The sequence below is a fragment of the Nuphar pumila genome, chromosome 5, assembly GCF_984573655.1.
Source record: "Nuphar pumila chromosome 5, dmNupPumi1.hap1.1, whole genome shotgun sequence".
Taxonomy (NCBI): Eukaryota; Viridiplantae; Streptophyta; class Magnoliopsida; order Nymphaeales; family Nymphaeaceae; genus Nuphar; species Nuphar pumila.
Window position 1 is genome coordinate 123,738,180 of NC_143253.1, and position 24,914 is coordinate 123,763,093.

General features: G+C 38.8%; 1 protein-coding gene and 1 pseudogene across 2 annotated transcripts; one reads left to right on the forward strand and one right to left on the reverse strand.

Annotated features, from left to right (window-relative positions):
- The first annotated feature begins 8,757 nt into the window (after window positions 1–8,757).
- On the forward strand, window positions 8,758–9,333 carry LOC149838512 (cysteine desulfurase, mitochondrial pseudogene; annotated as a pseudogene).
- Window positions 9,334–20,186: 10,853 nt separating this feature from the next.
- LOC149838513 (transcription factor bHLH49-like) lies at window positions 20,187–24,199 on the reverse strand. Of its 2 annotated transcripts, none has more exons than XM_090007709.1 (9): window positions 24,033–24,199; window positions 22,489–23,503; window positions 22,146–22,376; window positions 21,943–22,008; window positions 21,746–21,814; window positions 21,576–21,647; window positions 21,266–21,463; window positions 21,096–21,183; window positions 20,187–20,974 (listed from the first exon to the last, which is right to left on the reverse strand). In XM_090007709.1, the coding sequence occupies exons 2-9, from the start codon at window positions 23,404–23,406 to the stop codon at window positions 20,937–20,939; spliced, it is 1,680 nt and encodes a 559-aa protein (XP_089863835.1). In that variant the 5' UTR covers window positions 23,407–23,503; window positions 24,033–24,199; the 3' UTR covers window positions 20,187–20,936. The 2 variants fall into 2 exon arrangements, with proteins under 2 accessions (XP_089863835.1, XP_089863836.1); XM_090007710.1 differs by having other exon boundaries at window positions 20,660–20,974; window positions 21,266–21,451.
- Between the last annotated feature and the right edge of the window lie 715 nt (window positions 24,200–24,914).

A 24,914-nucleotide genomic window follows, 5' to 3' on the forward strand; every position in this document is an offset into this window, starting at 1 on the left:
GGATTAGCGACAAAATTTTTCCGTCGCCAAAACACAAAAAAATACTAATTAGCGATGGAATTAGCAAGAGAATTTTTCCGTCACTAATACATCGCTATTTAGCGACGGATTAGCGACAGAAAAATTTTCTCGCTAATTTCGTCGCTAATTTTCGATTTAAACCGTCCCACCTGAGGCGCGAAATTTTCCCTCCCTCCATTTTTTTCTCCCCCCATTTGATTTAAATCGTCTTTCCTCTGACGATGTGCAGCGGCCCCCGAGGCCGTGACACTGGCGTTGGCCCTCCGAGCATCCTCCTCCTCCCGCTACCTCTCCCCCGCGCCGTCCTCCTCCTCCCGGCGGTGCCCCTCGCCGATCTCCACCACCCGTCCTGCCTCTCCCTCGCCTGAGGTCCTCCGAGCGTGACTGGCGTCGGCCCCCGGACCGTCCTCCTCCTCCCGCTACCTCTCCCCCGTGCCCTCCTCCTCCTCCCGGCGATGCCCCTCGCCAGTCTCCATCGCCTGTCCCGCCTCTCCCTCGTCGGATCCCATCTCCACTACGACCCTGAAAAGCTCACAGTCAGCCGATCGACGCCACTCCTCTACCCCCTCTCGCGTGTCCACTCCGCCGACAATTTATTCCGAGAAGCGGGCGCCGGAGGTCCTCTGGCTGTCGACACGGAGCTTGTCGGTCTCCTTCCAGAGGGAGTTGTTCTCCCTTGCCCGATCGACCGCCTGCAGCTGCCCGCGTCCCTTCTCCCGCCGTGATTGGCTCACTGTGGAAGAGCGTTCCGACGTCGAAACGCGCCAGTTCTGTGTAAAAAAATTTGCTCCCTGCCGGAGAACGCACCGGCAGAGAGCATTTTTTTTTAATTTTTTTTTTAAAATTTAACGACGGATTAGCGATGGATATTATCCATCGCTAATTTAAAATAGCAAAGGACTCGTGATGGATCATGTTCGTTGCTAATCCATCGCAAATTAGCGACGGATAAGTTTTGTCACTACTTAGCGTCGAAAAAATTGTGATGAAAGTTATTCATCGCTAATCAGACGCTAATCTGTCGCTAAACCGTTTAGCGACAAATTAGCGTCAGATTAGCGACGGATTTAGGTCGTTGCTAATCCACAGATTTCTTGTAGTGAACTGTGAGAAGTGAATCACCGTTTTAGGCTATGACAGTGACAATTATGTCATCGTTATAGGTTGAAACAGCCACATTGTGTTAAGGCCTATAACAATGACACAGAAATGTAGCCGTTATAAGTTGTAAGAGTGACATATTGTTAACGCTTATAACGGTGACACAGAAATATCATCGTTATAGCCCTTAAATCTGTAAAAAATAAATTTTATATTAGTTTTAAATTTTTTTACATTACATTAAACAAAATGAGAAATACAATTCAAATATATACTTTAAACATTCTCAAATATATATCTATTCATATATAAACATACACTTCTCTAACCACCTCAAACATTCAACTTCAAACATACATTCAAATATAAACATACACTTTAAAAAATAATACACTTCTCTAACCTTCTTAAACATTCATCTTCTTCAACCCTCTCAAACATTCAACTTCAAACATACATTCAAATATAAACATGCATTTCAAAAAACAAACACACTTCTTCAACCTCTTCAAACATTCATCATCTCCAAGCCCCTCAAACATTCAACTTCAAATATGCATTCAAATATAAACATACACTTTAAAAAATAAACATACATCATCTTTAAACTCTTCCCTTACATTCTCTCCAAACCTGTAACAAACACACTTTAAGTATGACTATAATATGATAATTCAATTATGACAATATTAATGATGATGATAGCAGTATAAGAATTCAGTCTGATAACTTACAAATATTTTAATCACATTATGATTGAAGGCTCATTAATGTTTTTGTGTTTTTTTGCACTTACATGAGAATCTAAAAAAATATAAAGATAAAATTAATAAAATATTTGTTCACATTCAAGAGGATATCAATTTCAATTCAATATATATATAGATATACAATAAAAAAAGGTTTAATACAGGCCAAACAAAAAAAATAAACTATAAACAGACACGTGTCTTTAAAATAGAATATGACATATTCATCCCACAAATATACATTTGGCTATTTTATCTACGAGAAAATAAGAGAGATCTAGGATGGGGGGTATGTCAAATAGAATCTATGAAAATCTACGTCTGCTCTCTGAACTTTTTATTTTCTTTTTTTTCTCACTCTCAGTCTTATTTCTTTCACTCTAATTGTTCTCTTAATTGTTTGAGCTCTAACTGTGTCACCTCTAGCTGAGAAGATAGCTTTGAAACACAAGTTTTGCCTTTGGATGAAAAGAAAATGCACTCATTCGTCTTGCATATGTAGACCACTCCCCGAGGACTTTGGCAAAGACGTCTCACTGCGACATCAACATACCTTCTTATGAAGAACATGTTACATCACTTTCAATATCCATAAAGTGCAACTTATTCTTTATAATATTAATATTTGATTATCAGTAACTAATGATAATATACAAAATAGAATGAATGCATGTAAATTTTGCTTTGCTGGTACAAAGTGTGAGTTACTTATAAAGGTGTTTTCTGCTTTACTGCAGATGAATGTCGTGTGATCAGAATGGGTGTACATTTCTTTGTAGAATGCACTCATCGTCATTTTCTACCCAACTATTTTAGTCTGTAAATAACAAATTTAGAATATATTAAATCAAACATATGTAAGACTATACTATTATATAAAAAAATAAAGTTAAATAACAAAAAACTTACCCTTGTGTGAAACCTATGGATATACAAAGACGATCCACTGATATGTTGGACCATCTGTTTTGCTCTATTCGCGGAATTCTTTTTTATGTCCATTGTTAACCAAAGAAAGATCAATTAGTTCACGAAAATCTAAAAATTCAAATATTTTTTTACTTATGAATATATATCAATTATTTATTGTCCAATAGTCTCCAGTAAAAAAGTTGCAAATATCTTTTCACACTTCAGAGTCGACTCCCTCGAGAGGATGTTTTGTTGCTTCGTCATAGTTTTTAAACCTCTTATAATGCTTATAAAAACATTCTTGCACCCTTGAGTATGATAGTTAAAGCTACTTATCTACAATAACATGATGTTCAATTATATTCTTGTCTAAATCAAACTCTGTTTGCACTAAATTATCATAATATAGTTAGTAACACTTTTTTTATAGATGAATCTGTTTATCAAAATATAGTTAGGCAATATTCTTACATAAATTACCTCACGAAACACCATCTTCTCATCCTGTGGGACCTTTTTCCATGACTTGTAAGTCATGTTGGCCCACTCTCTAACGATGCATAAAAGCCTCCTAAAGAATATAGAGGCGCCCTTGCCCATGACTCCTTGCATCCTAAGCTTGATACTTACTGAAGCCTTTCGTTGCTTGATTTGCTTCTAGTGGGCTAAATATTTTTTTTCTTACGTTTGTGCTGAGAAGATTCTACAATTGCTAATTTGTTATAAGAAACAAATATATATTAATAGAAATGACAATAATAAATTTTTAATTATATAAAAAAAATACTAGATTAATATTTACTTGAGGTCGTCGTAGACAACTCTTGAGCTATAGTGACTTGTGGTGTTTGGAGGGACATCTCTTTCTCCTTTGAAGTATCACCCACATGTGATATGAAGTAGATCTGGTCTATGTATTCACTTTAGTTGGCGGGTGGTGAACCGTTATACAGGGAGGAAGAATGTGCATGTCCTTATCGTGAATGATTATACATTGAAATATGTTAATTTCATGCAAACAATATTATATCAGACTACACTATACAAAATTGTCACTATCATACACGAAGAACATTAAATTTGATATATATTATGAAAACCCGATATACATTTTTGAACTTGTTTTCACTAGAGAAAAAGAATATAATGACAGAAGATAAAACAATAACACATGCACTTATAATATATTTACTTTGTGACCCTAGATGCTTTGGCAACACTTTAATAAGCAGATATTCAACTGCATTTATATAAAATTCTGGGTCTAGCCATGAGTCTACCAATCAATTAGGACTTTTTGGTAACACATGGTCTTCCTTCTCTGCTTGTGATCTAGACATATTATAATAACTGATATACATTTAGGTGGTCAAGGTTTTATTCTTACATACATTTTATTTTTATTCAAATTCATTCTAAATTCTAATCCTCTATGTGGATCTTAACAGCCATCTATGAAAGAAAAAATTATTTGTTGGATGATAAACCCCAATACTTGTCAAGGAAATTTAGTGTGTATTATATTTTCAAATATAATACCTAAAAATGGTGGTTTTTAATATCTATAGTTGTTTTGTTGTTTGTACATTATTGCAATTTTAATTATACGGTTTCATCTCATGATAAAGTTAGTTGTTGGATATTGTTGCAATATTGTGCTCACGCAAATTTTATAGCAATTAAACTCTGTTCTTACTAAGCTAATCACATTTATAGGCACTTTGTATTGCATTTTGTTGAACCATGGAGATGTTAAGTGTTGAACTATTATCTATACATAGTACTGTGGACTAATTGAAACCAACATAAATAAAGACTTTTTAGGGTCAAGTTTTGATTAATCACAAATGCAATGATGTCTTAGTGCACACATTATTATCCTACATGGTATACACTATTAATTTAATAGAAGTTTTGTGTTTACACCCTTTATTTTTTGATATGGAGGAAAAAAATAAGAAGAAAAGCCAAATGATTAGCATACCGGTTGACAATGTGCCAATTATCAACAAGAAGATCAAGCCACCTTTCTGTAGCACAAAAGAAAATGATAGTTTTTTAGGGGCAGACAATAGGATCAGCTGTCCTCACCTAGCTTGGACCGTAGTTTGGACATGCCAATAAGCCAATCAATGAGCCATGGTGTAGTCAATCTTGGCTTGCCAAAGGGCCAAGACAAGACAAGGTTCTAAACCTTACCCTTCCAAGCCTAGCCTTGACTTTTAAGCTGAATGGGCCAAGTGTAGTCTAGGTTGGCTTGATTATCTGAGCCAACATAAATTGTCCAAGCCACAAGCAACCTATGGGCCATTTATTCCAATGCGCAACCTCTGCCTGAATTCTCCAATATCAGTAGGAACCTCCAAATATCCTAACATATCATTTGTTTTAAATGTACAAAGAATTTCACATGTAGGACCAATAATAGATAAATTAGATATCTGTTTCATCATAGCATTATTAAGATTTTCTTTTAACTGACGATGATAATATTTGTAATATTATAGGACAAAATGGCGCAAACCGTGAATGGATGTACCGTAGGATAGTTGATAATAAGGTATCGCATGAATATATGAATGGTGTTGACAGTTTCATTGAATTCACAACAGCAAGTATCAGTACAGTGGATCCCACCGGTCGGATCAGATGCCCCTGCACGATGTGTAAGAACAATCGATTTGTAGAACCTCATGGCGTTAGACATCACCTGTACAAGAAGGGTTTTGTTAGTGGTTATCAAAATTGAACGCTTCATGGTGAAGCATTTTGGAATAATTTTGACACACGGGCGGATGTGGTGCACGATAATCCATATATGGATTTGATATTTGATGCTGCAGGACCGAAAATGTGTTCTGCTATGAGACATAGTAATGCACCAACTGGGGTAGAGGAAGAAGCAATAAACGATGTAGCTAGTGCATTTTATGACTTACTTAGAGATGCTGATGAACCACTATGGAATGGTTGTGAGAGTCACACTATCTTATATGCAATTCTTCAACTACTAAATTTGAAATGCGAGTTTAATTTGAGTCAATCATGTTTTGACCGCCTGTGCTCTATTGTGAAGAGTATATTGCCTAAAGATGAAAAATTGCCACAAAATCTCTACCGTGCAAAGGTTATGGTCAATGCTCTAGGTATGAGGTATCAAAAGATAAATTCTTGTACCAATCACTACATGTTGTATTTTAAAGATCAAGAAAATAGCAGATCATGTCCATCATGTGGACATCCTCAGTTCAAGCCAAAGACAGAAAAAAGGTAGCACAAGGTCAAAAAAAATGTCATATAAGTCACTCTGCTACTTCCCTCTTACCCCTAGATTGCAACATCTTTATATGTCTTCGAGGACTACTAAACAAATGATATGGCATGCAAATAAAGTTTGCCATGATGAAGACAAGATTACACATCTTGTTGACGCAGAAGCTTGGAGGTACTTTGATCATATTCATCAGAACTTTGCTTTGGAAGTGAGAAATGTTAGGCTAGGTTTATGTACAAATGATTTTAATCCATTTGGGGGTAGATCAACCTCATACTCGTGTTGGCCGGTATTTGTCACCCCATACAACCTTCCTCCAAGCTTGTGTATGAAGCGTCAAAATCTTTTCTTGTCTCTATTGATCCCTGGTCTGACGTCTCCAAACCAAAATCTCGATATATATTTGAGGCCATTGATTGATGAACTGAAAATATTGTGGGATGACGATGTTCTCACGTACGATGCCCACAAAAAACAAAAACTTCAATATGAAGGCTATTGTTCTATGGACAATCAGTGACTTTCTTGCGTATGATATGTTATCTGGTTGGAGCACACATGGGAGGTTAGCATGTCCGTACTGCATGAAGGATACAAAATCATTTAGATTGACGCATGGAAGAAAGCTGTGCTGGTTTGATTGTCACCATCAATTTCTACCCAGCGATCATCCGTTCTGACGACAAAAGAATGTGTTTTGAGCAGGCACAACTGAAATGGAAGGTCCACCAAAAAGGTTGTCTTGCACAGAGATTTTAAGAAGATTGCAATACTTTCCATGTAGACTGACAGATGCTCGTAGGCCAACGCCCTTTATTGGATTTGGGAAGGATCACAATTTGACAACAAAATCTATATTTTGGGAACTACCATATTGGCCAACCTTATTGATACGACATAATTTGGAAGTCATGCATGTGGAGAAAAATGTGTTTGATAATGTGTTTAATACAATAATGAATGTGAAAGAAAAAACGAAGGATAATCTGGAGGCACATATGGATTTAAAAGTGGTATGTAAAAGACCAGAAATGGAACTTAAAGAGTACAATGGCAAAGTACTGAAACCAAAGACAAGGTATACACTTTGTCCAGATCAAGTAAAGTTGATATGTCAATGGTTGAGAAAGTTGAGATTTCCAGACGGTTACGTTTCTAACATTGCTCAGGCTATGAAGATAGATGAAGGTTAATTATATGGGTTAAAAAGCCATGATTGTCATGCCATTATGCAATGGTTGATACCCCTAGCATTCCATGATATGTTAGACAAACCTATATGGGGGGTATTGTCCTAGTTGAGTAGATTTTTTAGAACATTGTGCGCAACAAAAATTATAGTATCTGAGGTAAAGAATCTTGATGAATCTGTCGTAACTACTATTTGTCAGCTAGAGAAGATATTTCCACCAACATTTTATGATGTTATGAAACATGTGATCATATATTTGCCATATGAACTTAAGGTTGGTGGACCTGTGCAATATTGGTGGATGTACTCATTTGAACGATATATGTTTATTTTAAATTTTCTTTTCAATGTTATTGAGAAATTTAATGTAATCTGAGATGTATATTGTTGACAGATGCATGTTTGACCTCAAAAAAAAGGTTCAGAATAAAGCAAGAGTAGATGGCTCTATTTATGAGGCGTACACCTTAGAAGAGATTTCAAATTTCTCATCTATGTACTTTGAACCTCACATTCCAAAATGTTACACATGCCCACCTCGTAATGATGATAGAGAACAATTAACTGTAACTGATAAATTGTCTATATTTTAACCACTTAGACATGCATTTGGCAGTTGCCGGTCAAGACTCTTGGAAGATTGAGAGCAAAACACAACACAAATATATATCATTTTTAATTGCTCATCAATCAACCCATACATCGAGTAAGTATACTTAATACGTAACACTAAGTTCTACACGTGCGTACATGGTTCGGTAACATAAGTTTATGTTAAGTGCAGACAATTTGATCTGGAGTTGCGAAGAAAACTTTCACAATTCACTGATGCAGAAGCACTACAAGAAAAACTCTGATTAGCGACTGATTTTTTCCATTGCAAATTAGCGACGAAATTAGCAAGAGAACATTATCCGTCGCCAATCTTTGAAATATTTATAAAATTAGCGATGGTACAAATTTTATCTCAAATCCGTCGCTAATTATCGACAGATCGACGCTAAAAATTTTTTGTCACAAAAACTATAGCAACTTAGAGATGGAATTAACAAGGGAAATATTCTGTATCTAATTAGCGATGGATTAGCGGCGAAAAAATTTCCTCGCTAATTTTGGCGCTACTTTTTTATTTAAACCGTCCCACCTAAGGTGCAAAATTTTTCCTTTCTCCCCCGTTTGAAATTTAAACTGATGTGAGATTTAAACCGTTCTCAAACGAGTATTCTTGTAAGCAATTTCCCTGCCTCCGTCCCGATCTTCCCCTTCGGCCCCATCGGAGCCCAGGCGTCAAGGAGGTCAAGCGACCACTGACAATTCCGCAAGAGGAAGCTATCGGTGTTCAATCCGATCTAGTTCTTCTGATCGTAGATCATCTGCTCGTAGAAAAAGTAAAGGGAGTCTTCTCAAGTATTATCCCTCCCCCCCCCCACCACACGCAACCTCACTAGATGATGAAGCAGAGCCTCGTGCTCATCACCTTAAGGCTCGTCGGACGATCCGGCTGGCCGATGTCGACCGTCGCGACGGCCTTCGAGCCGTCGCCCAACTCCGACGCAACAGAGGAGGGCGGAGGAATCTCGATGAAGGGTGGGCGGATCACGGGGTGGCCGCTGTACCTGGACATGCAGGCAATGTCGCCGGTGGACCCGTGGGTGCTGGACACGATGCTGCCCTTCTTCACTGTCTGCTTCGGCAACCCCCATTCCCTCACTCACCTCTATGGTTGGGAGTCAGACGAGGCCATCGAGCGCATTAGGGAGCAGGTCGCTTCCCTTGTGGGCGCCAACCCCAAGGAGATCTTCTTCACCTCCAGCGCCACCGAGTCCAACAACATCTCCGTCAAGGGCCTCATGCACTTCTACCGCGACAAGAAGCGGCACGTCGTCACCACCCAGACCGAGCACAAGTGCGTCCTCGACTCCTGCCGCCACCTTAAACAGGAAGGCTTTCACGCCACCTACCTCCCCGTCGGCTCCGACGGCCTCCTCGACCTCGATCGCCTCCGTGACGCCATCCGCCACGACACCGGCCTCCTCTCCATCATGGCTGTCAACAACGAGATCGGTCCATTCCGACCTCTGTGAGTCCCAATTGGAGATCTTGGGGTCGAGGGAGTACGGCTTGCTGGGATCCGGTGGTGGGTCGTCTTCCTCCTCCACCGTCGCCGACGAATCGGTCCAAGTCCGGCATATTGCTGCCGGAATACCGCCCGACAGGGAGCAAATTTTTTATTTATTTATTTTTTTAAATTTAGCGACTGATATTATCTGTCGCTAATTTAAAATAGTGAAGGACTCATGATAGATATTATCCATCGCTAATTTAAAATAGTGACAGACTCACGATGGATCATTTTCGTCGCTAATCCATTGCAAATTAGCGACGAAAGTAGCGACGAATAAGTTTTGTCGCTACTTAGCATCAAAAAATTCATGATGAAAGCTATTCATCTCTAATCCGACGCTAATCCGTCGCTAAACTATTTAGCGATGGATTAGTGACGCATTTAGGTCGTCGCTAATCCACAGGTTTCTTGTAGTGAAGTACAGAAAGAACATGAAAATAAGTTTGTGGCATGGTTGAAAGAGTTGGTAAGGACGATTGTATACATTCTTTCCCTTTAAACAATAATAAGATACTTAATTGGTCGTGATCATAGTCATTGTTTGTGCTTGTAGGTCCGCCATGGTAAGAGGAAGAGGATAAAGAAGATATCAGTGAACAAAGTCTTGGAAGCCTCGAATAGAGAGATTAGGAAGGATGATAGAATCAGAATCATGAGAAGAAAACAAACAATTGAAATCGCCCATAATAAGGTGGCACTGATCATTAGAAGTAACCACCCTATCAAGGTCATCCTAAAATGCGGGCCTCCTGTTAGGGAGGTTGGGTCCATAAACCACGGACACCACTGCTCTCTGACCAACCGACTGTAAGCTGAAGGCAACAGACAAAGAGTATAGACCTACGTCCAGCTGCGATAAATTTAAAGACTTCTTACCAAAAAGGAGAATACCACCGCCATGGTTGACCGCTGGCTTAAAGAAAAAATCCACACCTCGCCAAATGGAAGAAGCGATCGCAAACGAGATGTCCTCCATTTTAATTTCATAAATGACAAACATGTCAGGATTAGCCTGTCTAATCCAACTTGCCAAAAACAAGCGCTTGGAGGCAGAATTGAGGCCCCTAATATTCCAACAAACAAGCTTCATGACATAAAATTAGAAAAGACCCGTGGTTGCTGCAACCTGGGTGATCTACGAGGAGACCAACTAGGAGAAACTGAATCTAGAAAGACAACCCTCTTCTGTCTACGGTTACCAATGGGGGAACGCTGAACATTCTCGTCGAGTGAGTCATCCTGCAAAGAACTGAACGAAACAGAAGGGAGGGGGGGCAACAGATATCCCCAGAAATAGAACGAAGACCAGAAATAGTTGAATCCATGACAATCGATAGAGTTAGCAACTGAGATGCAGAGAGAGATATCCAGCAGCCTCGCCAATCTCAATACCCAGGAGGTGCGAACTGGGATGCAGATGGAGCTAAGAGGAAGGTAAGTGAGTCAACACATCCCCCGACAGACCGCCGTCGGGGCCAATGATAGGAGAAAAAACCAAACGCGAGAAATATGAGATAACCTCCGATGCACGAGAAAAAAAAAGGCGAGGATGAGGAACCGAGAAGCCAATCACCATGTAGCTGCTGGCCTGCTCTCCTCTGCATTGTGATGACCATTTCTTGGCCAAACAAACGAAAACAACAACAACAACTATGCCTTCATCCCAAAACAATTAGGGTCGGCGATATGAACAAAAAAAAATCATTCTGGGTCTTCCACATGAATCCTTCTCCTCCAATCATTTCTTGGCCAAACCCTACATGAAAATGATTAGGATGGTTTCACTTATAGTTCAAAAGCTCAGTGACTAGTGACTCAGACTAGTCAACTCAGTGACTTAGCCATGTTTTGCTAACATTGATTTTATATATAAAATTAGTATAATATTCTTTAAATATAAAAGGCTGTACAGGATGGCAGAGATATCCATGACATAAAAATATTAACATGCAACTAATAAGCATAACAAGCATCAATCAGCGAATTAATATGATATATAAACTATCCAATTGAACAATTAACTATCACAAAGAAAACAAAGTAATCAATATCTTCATTGTGAAAAAAATAAAAAATCTAAAATAATAAATAATGATAGTTAAATAGCAAGAACGCTGTATCTTAATGAAAATTAACATGATAGGTTTGTACAAATCAAAACCCATTTCTGTCATCATAGTAAGTCTTGCATATGCCCATCAAGAAAATATCTGTCTTGTATATGATGCTTTTTAAAAAAAAATTGTATATGATGTTATTTATGTGTAATTAAAACTAAAAAATTGGAATTATCTAAAAAAGCAAACAGATTGAATGTAAAATGAGTTAAACGACTGGGCTATCCGAATCGAAGGGTTAGTGTTAGTGGTGACAATGATGATAGTGTGAGAAATAGTACGATGACGAATTGATGATGATAATATAATAAGATAAAACTGATAAAGATGATCATCATGAGGGGTTTTTGTTGATGGGCACGCTTGAAGATAACTCTGTGGATTCGAACCCGAGTCCCCTTGTATGATTGTGCAACCTAAACATCCACGTATCTCATTTGACTCCCATGATTATTAAATATAATAAGATAAAACTGATAAAGATGATCATCATGAGGGGTTTTTGTTGATGGGCACGCTTGAAGATAACTCTGTGGATTCGAACCCGAGTCCCCTTGTATGATTGTGCAACCTAAACATCCACATCTCAGTTGACTCCTACGATTATTAGGTTTGTTCCGGAACCTTGCATTGCATTGAGATGAAAACACCGTTTTCGTGTGCTGCCAAAACATGGTTTTGCTAAAATGTGGTGTCGAAGTTGGAGTTGCCAAAAACATCTTGTCAACTGCATTCCCAATGAAGTGTTTTAGCAATACCACTTCTCTCATAGCATAGCATGATCCATTGGACACCTCCAATTCAAGGCTCTCAAAGAAAACTTTAATGGCTTTGATACAAGAGAATAGTAAAATAATAATGTTAATAAATAAGAATAAGACCACCAAGGGAGTCGCTTGCATGGCCAGCATGGTGATTGTAAGGGTGCTGAGATGAGTGCACGGGTGTGCTCATAGTTAGTTTTCATAGAGTTAGGATTCTGTCAAACAGTGAGATTATCAATCTCACCCAGCGTTTGACAGGATCCGCTCTCGCTTTCAGAGGTGAGCCACGTAAGGTAAGGTGGTCGTGGAGCCCCACCCAGTGATTTACTCGCTTCAGCGAGGGATCCTCATCATAAAAAAAATAAAGATGGATAAGATGATACGATGATGACAATGAGAGAGAGAGAGACAGAGTATAACAAGGTTAACTCGCAATCCAGACACATATTATATACCAGAAAAAACGTTATCTTTTTTAGTTTATGAACTGACCAAACCAAAAATGTTTGGATTAACTCTGGATGGACATAGAGCTGAGTTTGGGCTAGACCCAGCAGGCACTCCGGGCTTGGAGGATAAATAGGCCCAAGTAGGACCAATCCAGTTGTTTGCGCATCCTGGTCCAAATCAAGCCTAGTTTAGAAGTTTTTCCTACTTACTATATAATTTTGGGTCATGTGGAGCGGGTGTCCATTACAGAGATTTTAACCGAGGCCAACCAATGGATTACCTATCAGACCAAGCCCAGGTTGGGGAATGCCCAGCACATTTGCAGACTCAGTTGCTCTCTGGTTTTGCAAATTTGTAAAAGTCTAATAATCTAATAGAGGTGACTCGTGAATGTCAACAAGTTGACAGGACATCAGGAGTTCAACACTCACAAGGGTGCATCTTTAATTTGGTTCAACGTTGAAGCTGGGTGCATTCCCTGGTAGGCAAGTGAGACACTGGATTTTATGCCGGTGAACTTGTTGAACGAGGTGGTTTATCCCTGATTATCCAAAAAAACAAAAGGCATTATTTTCACATGTGAAAAATATACCTATGCTGAAAGTTCTCTCACCTTTCTCTTTTCAAAAGTTCTCTCCACTCTTGGTCTTTCTTGAATAAGCAACTTGGCCACTTACGAGCAACAATCTGCTTTCAAGAAAGATTTTCTTGCCTTTCAAAAAAAGAAGAAGAAGAGATTTTCTCCCCTTTTAAGAAAGACGTGCCAAAAGTGAGTACCATCTACGTCATTGTCGATAAATTTGAAAAAGCTAAGGGGCATTTGGAAGATTTGGCACAGGAGCAGGATATCAGATCATAGCATTGAAATCCCACATATAAAGTTGAGTAACGAGGGGATCCTGAGTTTGATTGTGCAAATTGGGAGGTAGAGTGGGGGTTTATTCTCAGATCCTCAAATCTCAAATGCCAAGATCTCCCTTGGGTTTGAGATCTGGAAGACTCAAACGCACCCTAAGGGCGTGTTTGACAGGGGGGACACGCCAGGGCCAGGGCGCTGTCCCGCATTTGCTACACACGGCGTGCGCTGTTCAAACAGCACAGACAGTGTTCTGTGCAGGCGGTTGCAGGACGTGGCAAGTCCACACGTGCTACGCTCGTGGCGTTTGTCCTGGGAGTCAAACACTCCCTAAAATAATGAGTCCTTCCAACGTCCTGTGTAGTGCAGGAATCGACCAAGTTGACCCAATTGCCACATGACTTTGGAGGACCAAAATACATTCATAAAGGTTCTTAAAATTCAAAATTCAATTTAAAACATGTTCTAAAGCTTCTACAAAAAAAAAAGTACCAATGAAAATGAAGTTTTCTAAAGATATAAAGAAGAAGAGCTCATGCACTACATGCTTAGGCAATTGACCACCATGGACCTGATCACACTTAGAGCGATACACGGTTGTCTGTTCTATCCTGAAGATTTCATGCACGCCCGTATCAAAATGTTGGGCGTGTTTTCTTAATGGACAAGGAGGCCATCCTGGGACCAAGGTGTGTGTGTTGTGTTGGGACGTTGCAAGTTCGAATCCCAATGGTATAGTTGTATAACTGGCAAGGGTCAGACTAACCCCAGTCTTCGCTGACTAAAATAAAGAAGGCCATCCTGGGTTATTATGTCAAGCAAGGGCCCCCGGTCCACATGAATATCAAAATCTTTTAAAATGGTTTGACACCCTAAACTGATCTCCTTGTTTTAAAAAAAAAAATGCTTAGGCATGCACTTAAAAAGTGCCAAAACATCTAACTTAATTCAGATTCATTAAGTTTTCACTCAAAACTTGAGAGCAGATCAAATGATGCCCCCAATTAAAAAAGAGTGAGGAACAGGTACAATGTGATTGCACACTTTTTGTGCTGATCAGTGATCACACATCATCTCTGTCAGCTGTGGGGCTCAACAGCAGATGATGGGTGATAGGTGCAACAGCGAACCAAGAGTATGCAGCACCGGATCCTTCCTCATTCAAAAAAGTTGGGCTCCACGCCTTCTCTCTCATTTTTTCTGCTACGGTGGGGCCTGCAGAAATGATTCGTGCTTCGTGCGTTTTCGCAGAAACCCGTGTTTCTGTAGCATGCAAAAAGACCCTGAGGCTTCTGCAGTATGAATTTGCTTTCTGTGCTCCAAACTCAATAGACTGCCGTGAATTTCAGCATAGCACCAAAATAGATTGATATGCCAGTTTATTCTCCAGTGTCATGTTCCTGAAAACATCAATGGCTTAACATTTTGCTTGTATCCAGAAACCACTACCAACAGACAAAATCTCTGTCTGTCATTTCATTGAAAAGCCCCTTCACATACTTGATCATCCCACACCTAAGTGCCAAGTAATCATGACATCATGCAAATGCAAAACAGTGTTCCTCTCACCAACTTGTTCAAATACTCAATGTGCATCTTCTGTGTCCAAATTTGAAACACATACCAATTAATGGACTACCCACAAAAATAATGAATTCTTATTCCATTCTTATGATCTCTATGAACCTCTTAGCCTAATTTAATGTCAACCATATTGACAAAATTAACATAGCAGATAATGTGATATGTGTTGGAACACATAGTGGCAAAATAAGGATTTTAATAAACCAAAATCTCAAGCTTAAAAGCACATTCTTAAGATTGTTATCATTAAAACTTCAATCATCCCACTTCAAAATTTTTGAAGATGCGACTGGGCTTACTTGTTTGTGACCAAGTTCTCAAGAAACAACTAGGCTTGGGCCTTAAAATTGTCATTGCTTCACAAAATCAAGTGACCTTTCTCACACATAAACTTACAAGCCAAACAAGATTAAAAGAATAGAAAGAGAGAAAAAACTTGAGAATTAAAAAATTTGATAATCCAAAAAAAAAAATTGTAACACCCTCATCTGAGGCCTCAAGAGTTCGAGTCCGGTTGGTATTACTTTTTAGAGGGAAAATATATAGAGTTCACAAAAAAAAAATATGGCTAAATTTTTTTTCATTCTTTTGCCAATAATTCACTTTCTTTCATAATGTTCATCATTCATAACATAAAAAAATAATAAGTACACAAATGTTCAATGACAAGAAAAATAAAAACTGTCAAGTGCTATGCCGAAGAAGTAGTTGATCGTGCTAGTGTGCCTGAAACCTATAATTGTAATCATACATGGAGGTGAGTCTACAATCCAATAAAAAATAATTGTAAGCAAATAAATACTTTAACTTACAACTATAGTGGGCTCTAAGCCCCTAGTTTGAGTTTATTTTTCGACACACCATATAAGTTCGTATGTTTGAATTATTCTCTTATTAACTCTTTTAAATACTCTATTAGAACAAACTAATCATAGGTCAGCTATACCGGTCATAACCGTCTATGAGCGTAGCAACCCGTGTAGAATACCATAATTTTAGATATTGGTCAGACAATAAACCATACACTCCTAGTGATCCCCAGACCACTAGACACTACAGTGAAACAAAAATAGGACCCCATCGATAGCTAACTGAGAGGTCATACTCAATCTCAATGTTGGTATGGTTTATACTACATCCTAACCATGATGGTTATCAATCATTCATAGTCGTTTAGAGTCTCCAACACTGTATGAGTATAACTCTAAGTCATAAGCTAAGTTCAATACATTGAACCACATACTCAACTCGTATTTTACTCATTCTCTCATGAGTAATGTCTCCATGATAGTTGTACTTTATCTACGTACCAGATAGCCTTTACCATAGGCCGTCACTTTCGAAATTTAAGGAGTTATGTATGTTAATCTCAATATATCTATTCATATAACATGAATAAAATAAAAGAAACTCAAGTCTAAATACAATCTCATCATAATATATGTTATTATCAATTTATCATACATATATGCTATCACAAAATAATCTCTTTCTAATATCTATGATATATTACGATTAACATGTGTATGCAATCATCTTATGCATATCATGTTCACACTCAAAAGTTATCATGCTAATTCACAATATTACAATAACATGCAATGCAAAAAGGTTTATTCACATCTAAAATTACTTATAATAGTAGGATCTGATCATTACACAAGCATATCCGTATTAATACACTTCACCTCTTATATGTTTCAAAATACTTCTCTTGAATTGACTCATGATACTATAATTTTTTTGCCCTTGATTAGACCAAAACCCAAAGACACAAAGATTCCTCTCTATGATACGAGTTCAACGCACCAAACCTCACTCGATTTCGAGTTCAGAGTGCAAAGTTATACCCATTTTACCAAAATAGATCTTGAGTACACATAAGAGTACTTTGGTTATTTTGATAATTATTTTCAATATTCAAAATTAAATCACAACTCGATCCAGATTCATTTCTGATCTGGATCCAAAACTATGTGACTGAATCCAAACCCATTATCGATCTAAATCCAAAATTATCGAATTCGATCCAGACCCACTTTGATCTGGATTAAGAACTAATCCATTCAGTTGGATTGAGATCTAGTTCTAATCTAGATCTAGTACTGATCTGAACTAGATCCAGTTCTGTTATGGATCCAAAACAGTCAATCTGGATACAGACCTAGATCTCTCTAGATCCAGTTCTATTAGGATCAATCCATATCAACTGGATCCAGAATTGATCTGATCTAGATCAGACTAGATCTGAGTCAAGAACCAGTTAGACCCGACTATGAACTAGACCAATTCAGCCAGTTTGAGTCGGTCTGAACTGGTTCGGTCTGACCCGGTTTGGTCCAGACCGGTTTGATTTTGAACGGATTCGTCCTGAGCTAACTCGATCTGAACTGGTTCGACCCAATTTTTTTTCTCCTGGTTCGGTTTGGGTGCGACCCAAATCAACTCGATTCGGTCTAGGTCGCACCCAGGCCGACCCAGACTCCCTTTTCTTTTAAAGAAATAAAAGCGGAAGGGGCAGAGCCCCTTTCGTCTTTTATGTTCTAGAGGGGGCTAGCCTGTGAGCCAGCCCTCTCTCCTTCTCCCTGCGGCAGAGGGGCCGACTGTCGGTGCTGGCCGACTGACCCTCTCTTTTTCTCAGCAACATTCGAGTTTTTTTTTTCCTCCTTAACTCATCGACAACCATGGCTGCGGACCCTCTTTTCGACCAAAAAAAAGACAAAGAAGAAGAAGACAAATATTGTTACCTCGTCATCGATCGGATTCCAGGTATGTTCCTCTCTGAATTTTTTTTCTTCTTGTCTCTCTCCCTCGCTCTCTCCCTTTTGCTCGACGATGGTGGGTAGCCCTCATGATGGGGTGAGGATAACCTCACCCCCGCCCTCCTCTCCCTTCCCGTCGATCATGGAGGGTGAGGTTTATCCTCATCCCCCAAATCGTTACGGGAGAGGCGGTTCTCCCAAATGGAGAACCGTCTTTTTTTTTTAACTCTATCCCCCTCTGACAATTTCGTCGAAGGAGGATTTTATAAAAATAAAGAGTTTTTATAGACTTACGAAGGCTTAAAATGATTTAGGTGATAAATGAAATTAAATAGTCATAAATCTTATATTTAAAAAATTTAATAATTGACCAATGGTAAAAGACCACCAAAACCACCCACTATTTAAATATCCTTTAAATGCTCTCAAACTAGACAACGCAAAGCAAGAAACTAAAGTCAAAGTTGGCTTGATTAAAAGCCAAAGTGAGCACGGGAGTTTCCAAAATATAAGATATCGAGAAAATACTCAACCAGCAGACATTTTTCTCCCTCTTAGATATAAAACTAAACATTTCAATGCATTTTGGTGGAAAGAAATAAATGCATTTAAACTTTATAAAAGATATGTATTTCCCAATCATATAAAATACTATATTTTGAAACTTTTTTCAAGAGTGCCTACAAAGCCTTCACTCATTTGGTAGGGACATCTTGTGAATGCCACCATTGTCAGGGCGTCATGAGCTCAAAAACGGTTAAACCCTTGGCGGGCATCCTTTGCCAAAGGTTGAAGCTGTGTGCATTTCTGGTGAGTATGGGGTCCTCAAAAGTCTTACCAACCAGAGGTCTGTCAATGTATGATCGGTGATTGGAGGGATTTCCCTTGGCCTGGTCTTATCACAAACTTAACTTTAACAAGACGGTCTCCTGGACAACTGGCCATATAAAAACCATGATCATCGATTCCAGTCCAGGTCTGACTTTGAGATGCTCCTAATGTCTCAGTCCAGTTGAACCTGGGTTAGGTGGGACCAGCTGTGGATCCGAATGGTAATAACCAGATTTAGTAAAAAAAAAAATATATTTTAATCCTTTATTTGTAATAAGCAGACCAGATCTGGTTTATCATAGGTGGTCAAACTCGCGGTCATGGTGGAGCATTGTTTCAATAGACAAGTAAAATTTACATTACCGCAGCATGGTTTCTTTTTTCCGGTCTTTCAGATTGAACCATAAATCTTCTGCCGATTGATTCAGAAATAATTCATGGCAGGAGTCCAACAAACTAATGAAAATAATTTTGTACCACGACAGAATTATTTTACGGTCTTTCAGATCTATTCATAAATCTTCTGCCAATTGATTAAGCAACAATTCATGGCAGCGTCCAACAAACTAATGAAAATAATCTTGTACCACGACAGAATTTTTTGATCTTGGTGTCAATCTGTCCCTCAAATTCATACACTAAATTTTTTTCTTAAATTTCACATTAAGCCCTTGGGCCTTATGCTTTCAATGCATGTACAATCATCTGACAGGTCTCTGACATACATCTGCTTAACTTTGTATGCTTGGCACATACATTTTTGTTATAACAGTTCAAGAATCTCACATGACAGCATACAAGATAGAGCACATATGCCCACGATGAATCACATGATAGCACATATCTATTTTCAGAGATTTTATTGACATTCATGTAGGACACAGAACTTGGCCGAGTTCCACTGCTGATTAGCACATCATTCAAGAAATTCTGTAAGAAGATTAAAACAGAGCTTCACCAATAGATGAAGCTACACAATTTCCAAAATTCAAAACTTCTAAAATGATGTTATTTATTATCTGATGTCACTTATTTTAACATAAAGCAATTTTATGATTATGTTTGCATTTGAATGACCAAATTTTGATCCAAGATTAAAAACCCTTCACACAGACCATTGGTTGGGGAAAGTTCATTCTTGCAGGAACATGAGCAGCCATGGGGAGAGCATTAATAGAAAAAGAACTATCCAGAGAACACAAAGTGCAAGCCTACAATATCCTGAGTCCTGACACTTTGTACAACCAAATGGAAATTTAGGAATTTGAAGAGGAAAAGGATATTTCAGTGAAGAAAACAGGAGATCTTTACACGTGGCAGCATATGGTTCTCAGAGCTTATTAACAAAACTTGAAGCTAAGTCATAAAGTTGCTTCCCAAAAAATATCAGGGATTCCCTGAACCATATTTTAGTTTTATGCAACCTATGTGATAAGGTTGACATCTCAACAAAATAGTTGATCTTATTAGTAGATGCCAGAATGTTGATTATGGTCCATTATTGTTCAAACGATTAATTTCTCTGACAATCTTGAGATCAAAACAAAAAAATTCAGAACCAAGAAATGTGAGCTTAAAACCTCAAGTGTACATACAACCAAGAGGACACCATGTTCAGCTCACATGTAATGTACATTGCCAAATATTATTGATGAATAAATCAATAATGAACGAGTCTAATATTAGTATATGATGAACTCACAATTTCCTTTCCTTTTTCATCTCCTTGAAACTAAATTCAGAAACTCCAGGTGAAAAAGGAGAATGTCTCGATAGTATTGATTCTAAACAACCATAACCTGTCAGTGCAACTGCAGCCCATCAAATTTCTTTCCCTGCAACACTGCCAAGCTTATGAAGCTTCTCATTACAAGCTGGTGCAGCTTGTGTCCTTAAAAGTGGAAACAAACTCAGGGGCTTAATTTATCCTTTCACTTGGGAACAGTGAAAGAAGCAATTTGATTAAGTGATATCCAAATCTTGAGTATGAAACATCACCTCTGATGCTCAAAGGTCAGCTATACAAATCTTCGGGAAACTTGGGAACAGCTCCACATCTAATAACCTTGAGAATTACAAGGATCTTCATGGAAAAGAAATTTGCAAGTTGAAGCATATCCACAAGTTGGAGACGATCTTTGGTGCAGGCAGATTGGATTCTCTAAAATTGTGTAGTATGTAAACAAAATAAACATGCCTCAGAGCTCAGCTTTCATATGACCGGGAGGCAAGGAACCTACAAAAACCAGATACCAGGTTTGCATAAAAAGGTTAGATTCTTTCATATTTTCTGTTTCTTTCCCCTGTATGACAACAGAGATGTTAACTTGAGAACTTGGACTAGCTTGAGTTACTACCACTCATTTCCTGATTGTTGAGGGGGGCGCTAGTGCCGAAGTTCATCTGAACAACATTGTGGAGCTCATCTTCCCAGACATTCAGGATCTATGGTACGCATACATAATGAGAATATGGACAAGAACTAGATAATTGGACATTTTGTTTCAATTATAAGGCTATCATTCACCTGACATGGAGGTTCTTTGTATCCACTAATGGAAGTCAAATGAGAGCTAATAGCTCTTCTCAACGAATCTGATGGATTTGGGATGCCTGCCATGCCAGTTTGAATCAATCCTTGCTGGCTTGGGTGCAGATGAGGATGAACCATGTTTATATCATGTACATGCCCAACTGTTGATGAAGGACCACACTGTTGAAAGATCTGAGACCAAAAAATTCAGTACATCATGAATTTTCAGAGAGAAGAATGGTAAAAGGTTAAACTTAAGGCAAAGTATAGAAATGGTATGATGTATAGCTCAGAAAAATCTTACATCTTTTGATAGGAGCCCCTCTATGCTAAAATCGAGCCGTGGATTGACAGTTGAAAGCTTCATAGAAAGAAACTACAGCACCGAAAAGAATTAAGCAAATAAATAATACTTGTATTTTCTTTTCACAAAGAAATGGAGCATTCCACTGATTAAATCCATAATGAGCACACCTCAACTTGTCGTTGCAAAGACTGCACATAATTGATGATTTCATCAAGCATAGCTGCCTTGCCTGTAACCTGAAACCATGATATAAGCAGATCTATTACATAATACAAGCCTTGATGCATGATAACAACAAGAAATTTGAGTACTGCATAGGAAATGTGATTTGTAATATGTAATAGGGTGAATCCTATAAGGTTACCTTACTGCACCCAGGAACGAGGTCTTGAAGCAACTTCATCCGCTCACTTATCTTTTCTCTCCTCACCTACAATCCAGACAGAATTTAAATTACAAATGTTAATCCGGTGACTTAGACTACCATCTATCTTTTGGATATGCAAGACGAGAATAGTCCCCATGGGATTGGAATGAGATAATAAATTATTCATATAGAATTCTCACCCGCTCTGCGAGACTGTGACTGTTGGTGGCCTGGCCTCGCCTTGCTCGGACATGAATGTAGTCTTCCTTTGGTGCATCTGAACTCTGGAAATTATCTTCGGGTTGTTTCCAGCTATGCTTGACCGTGTTTATGGTTTGATTACGCTCACCTTTTGGTTTACTCACAGGATTATCATCCCCAGTATCCATTGCTAATTGTGAAGAACTATTAACTTGGTTCAGTTCAGCACCCTACAAACCAATTTGGGTGAACTTTTTTTATAAACAACTATTCAACAAAGAATCATCTCAGACCAGATGAAACTGAAAAGGAACTGAGTGGGATTGAAGATAAAATCACTACCTGTGCAGTCCTCTTCCTTTTCTTTGCGCCAAGTCCTTTTGTAGAAGGCTCGCTTACCGCATTCTCCAAATGTAGTGATTCATCCCGTCCACAACCACTAATATTTGCACCATCAGAATCATTGCTTGATGACCCGACTCTCTGTTTTCCTTCCTCGGTGCTTCCTGACATAGTGGACTTCAGCAAGTTGGCTAATTTCTGCTCGATCTTCTTGGTAGAATCCTCTTCACTGATCACTTGCCCACTCAGAACTAAAACTTCTTTACCAACTTCAGAGACACCCATGTCATTATTCTGAGACGAATCAGACAGCAGCAAGGAAGGCGCTTGAGCAATTCCCCCTGCACCCTTTGAGTAAGGAAACATAGATTCAGAAATGGTGAAAGGGTTCATCATATCCGAAAAGTTTCCCTCACTAAAACAGGAAAACCTTGCTGCCCGCTCAATGAAAGCAGAATCAGCAGGAAACTGATCTAAACCATGAGGAAGAATCCCGGCATTGCTCTGCACAAAAGTATGATCGCCTTTCGATGAGGAACTCAATGAATTCCATCCCATTTCGAAGGCAGGACCCGGCGAAGACGAAGCAGAGATCATTTCCCTCATAGCAGAAACATCAGAATTGTGATCATTACCATAATGTGTCTGCTTGAGTGCCAGATTTTGATTAATGGGGCTGTGAGGATCCCAAATGCTAGGGCAGAAGGAATCTGCCATGGAGACAGATGGGCAGGATGAGGATTCCACTGAAGCGCCTTTACACACAGGAATGGAAGTGTTTGCAGCCACCAAGTTGAATGGAGAATTGGACAGATCACCAGAAAATTTCCATTCTGAAGGTATTGAGTGTGTATGACAGCTTAAATGACCACCATTCGGCTTATCCAATCCAAATTTATCCTTCACGCCAGAGTCCATTGGTCACCTCCAGAAGCCCCAAAAGACAATGGCAATAATTTCCTGTATCTAATAGCACCTTTAAGCCAAATTCCGCCCACTTTCAATAGAGTCCAATCTAATTATAGAAAAAAAAGACACAATTTCATTAACCCAACACCAAAATTTTAAACAAAGATTAACAATTCAAGATACTAAATTCATATATTCCACAAAATATGGATAAGCAACAGCAACCATAAAAACCTCACAGGACCAGAAATGCAGCCAATATGCTCAAAGACAAATAACATCCAAACCAAATAACCAGAAATCTAAGGGAAGGTCAATGTAAATAGAGGCACCCATAATCCACATAAATATCGACAAGATCAAGAGGAAAAACGGAATATTGAAAAATGATGTCCCAAGTTGATGAAAACAACATAATTGAAAAAAATGAATACAGTAATGATGGGGAAAAAAAATAATACCCCAAATGAGGATATTGACTTCGAAGTGCAAAACAGGAAAGAAGAAACACAGCTTTGAAATCAAGTCAAGCAAGAAGATAACTAAACATGGGAAAAAGATGCCAATGAGGGAAAAGGTGGTAGGAAAAGTATAACAGCGGGTGCAGGTCCTTCTTTTCTGCTTTTGTTGCTCACCTCGATTGAATCTTTATTAGAAGAGAGGGTCAATTTGGGTTTGATAACTTGGTTGAAGGGTTTCCATATGTGTGTACTGGGTGGGTGCTTAGAGATTGCACAGCCTCTACCATCTTTCCCTCTGCCGAAACGTTAGAAACCAGAACTCAGAAGCCTTTCTGGCCTCATTCATTCAATTTGAACAGGTTCAGAGGCTTGAGACTCGAGAGAGATGTAAAAAAAAATGTGGGCAGTTAGTGCTCTGTGTGTGAAATGGAGATTTCTTCCTCTGATGTTTTGGTAAAAAGAGGACAAGAGACGGGAGAGTTTTTGCATTTACAATCACGCCTGCATCAGAAAGTGAGCCATTGAATGATTAATCACCGCCACTGCCACTGTAAAAAATTAAAGACAGTTTCATTTATTTATCTTTTCTTAATTTTTAATGTATATGGTTTACTGACATTGCCAACCTTTCAGAGAAATTTACAGGTCATAATTTTGCTGGGTGCTTTCTCTTTTAAAAATTTAAGAGAGAGAGGCATCACAAAAGTTGAAAAAATAGTTTTTGGTCAAGATCTGACTGGGGATTCCCAGCTGGGCTCTCTCTCTCAGAAAAATGACTCAACAGTTGTCCCGAGACAATCGGGTACTCAAGAATCAAGATAAGGTTGACCAAGCGGAGGACGAGAGCACCCATCCCATCAAAGCATGATATTTGACACTAGGATCAAAGGCTAAGGGAGTCACCTTGAAACTTCGGACTTATCCAAGTCCGGGCCCTAGCAGATTTTATCATGTATTAATCGTGCCTTCGGGTCTGAACCCAGGTCTTAACTTGGTCTTATTGTTTGTCACCATACCCAGACCCTATAGGGTTTGGTCCCGGTCAGGCCTGGGTAA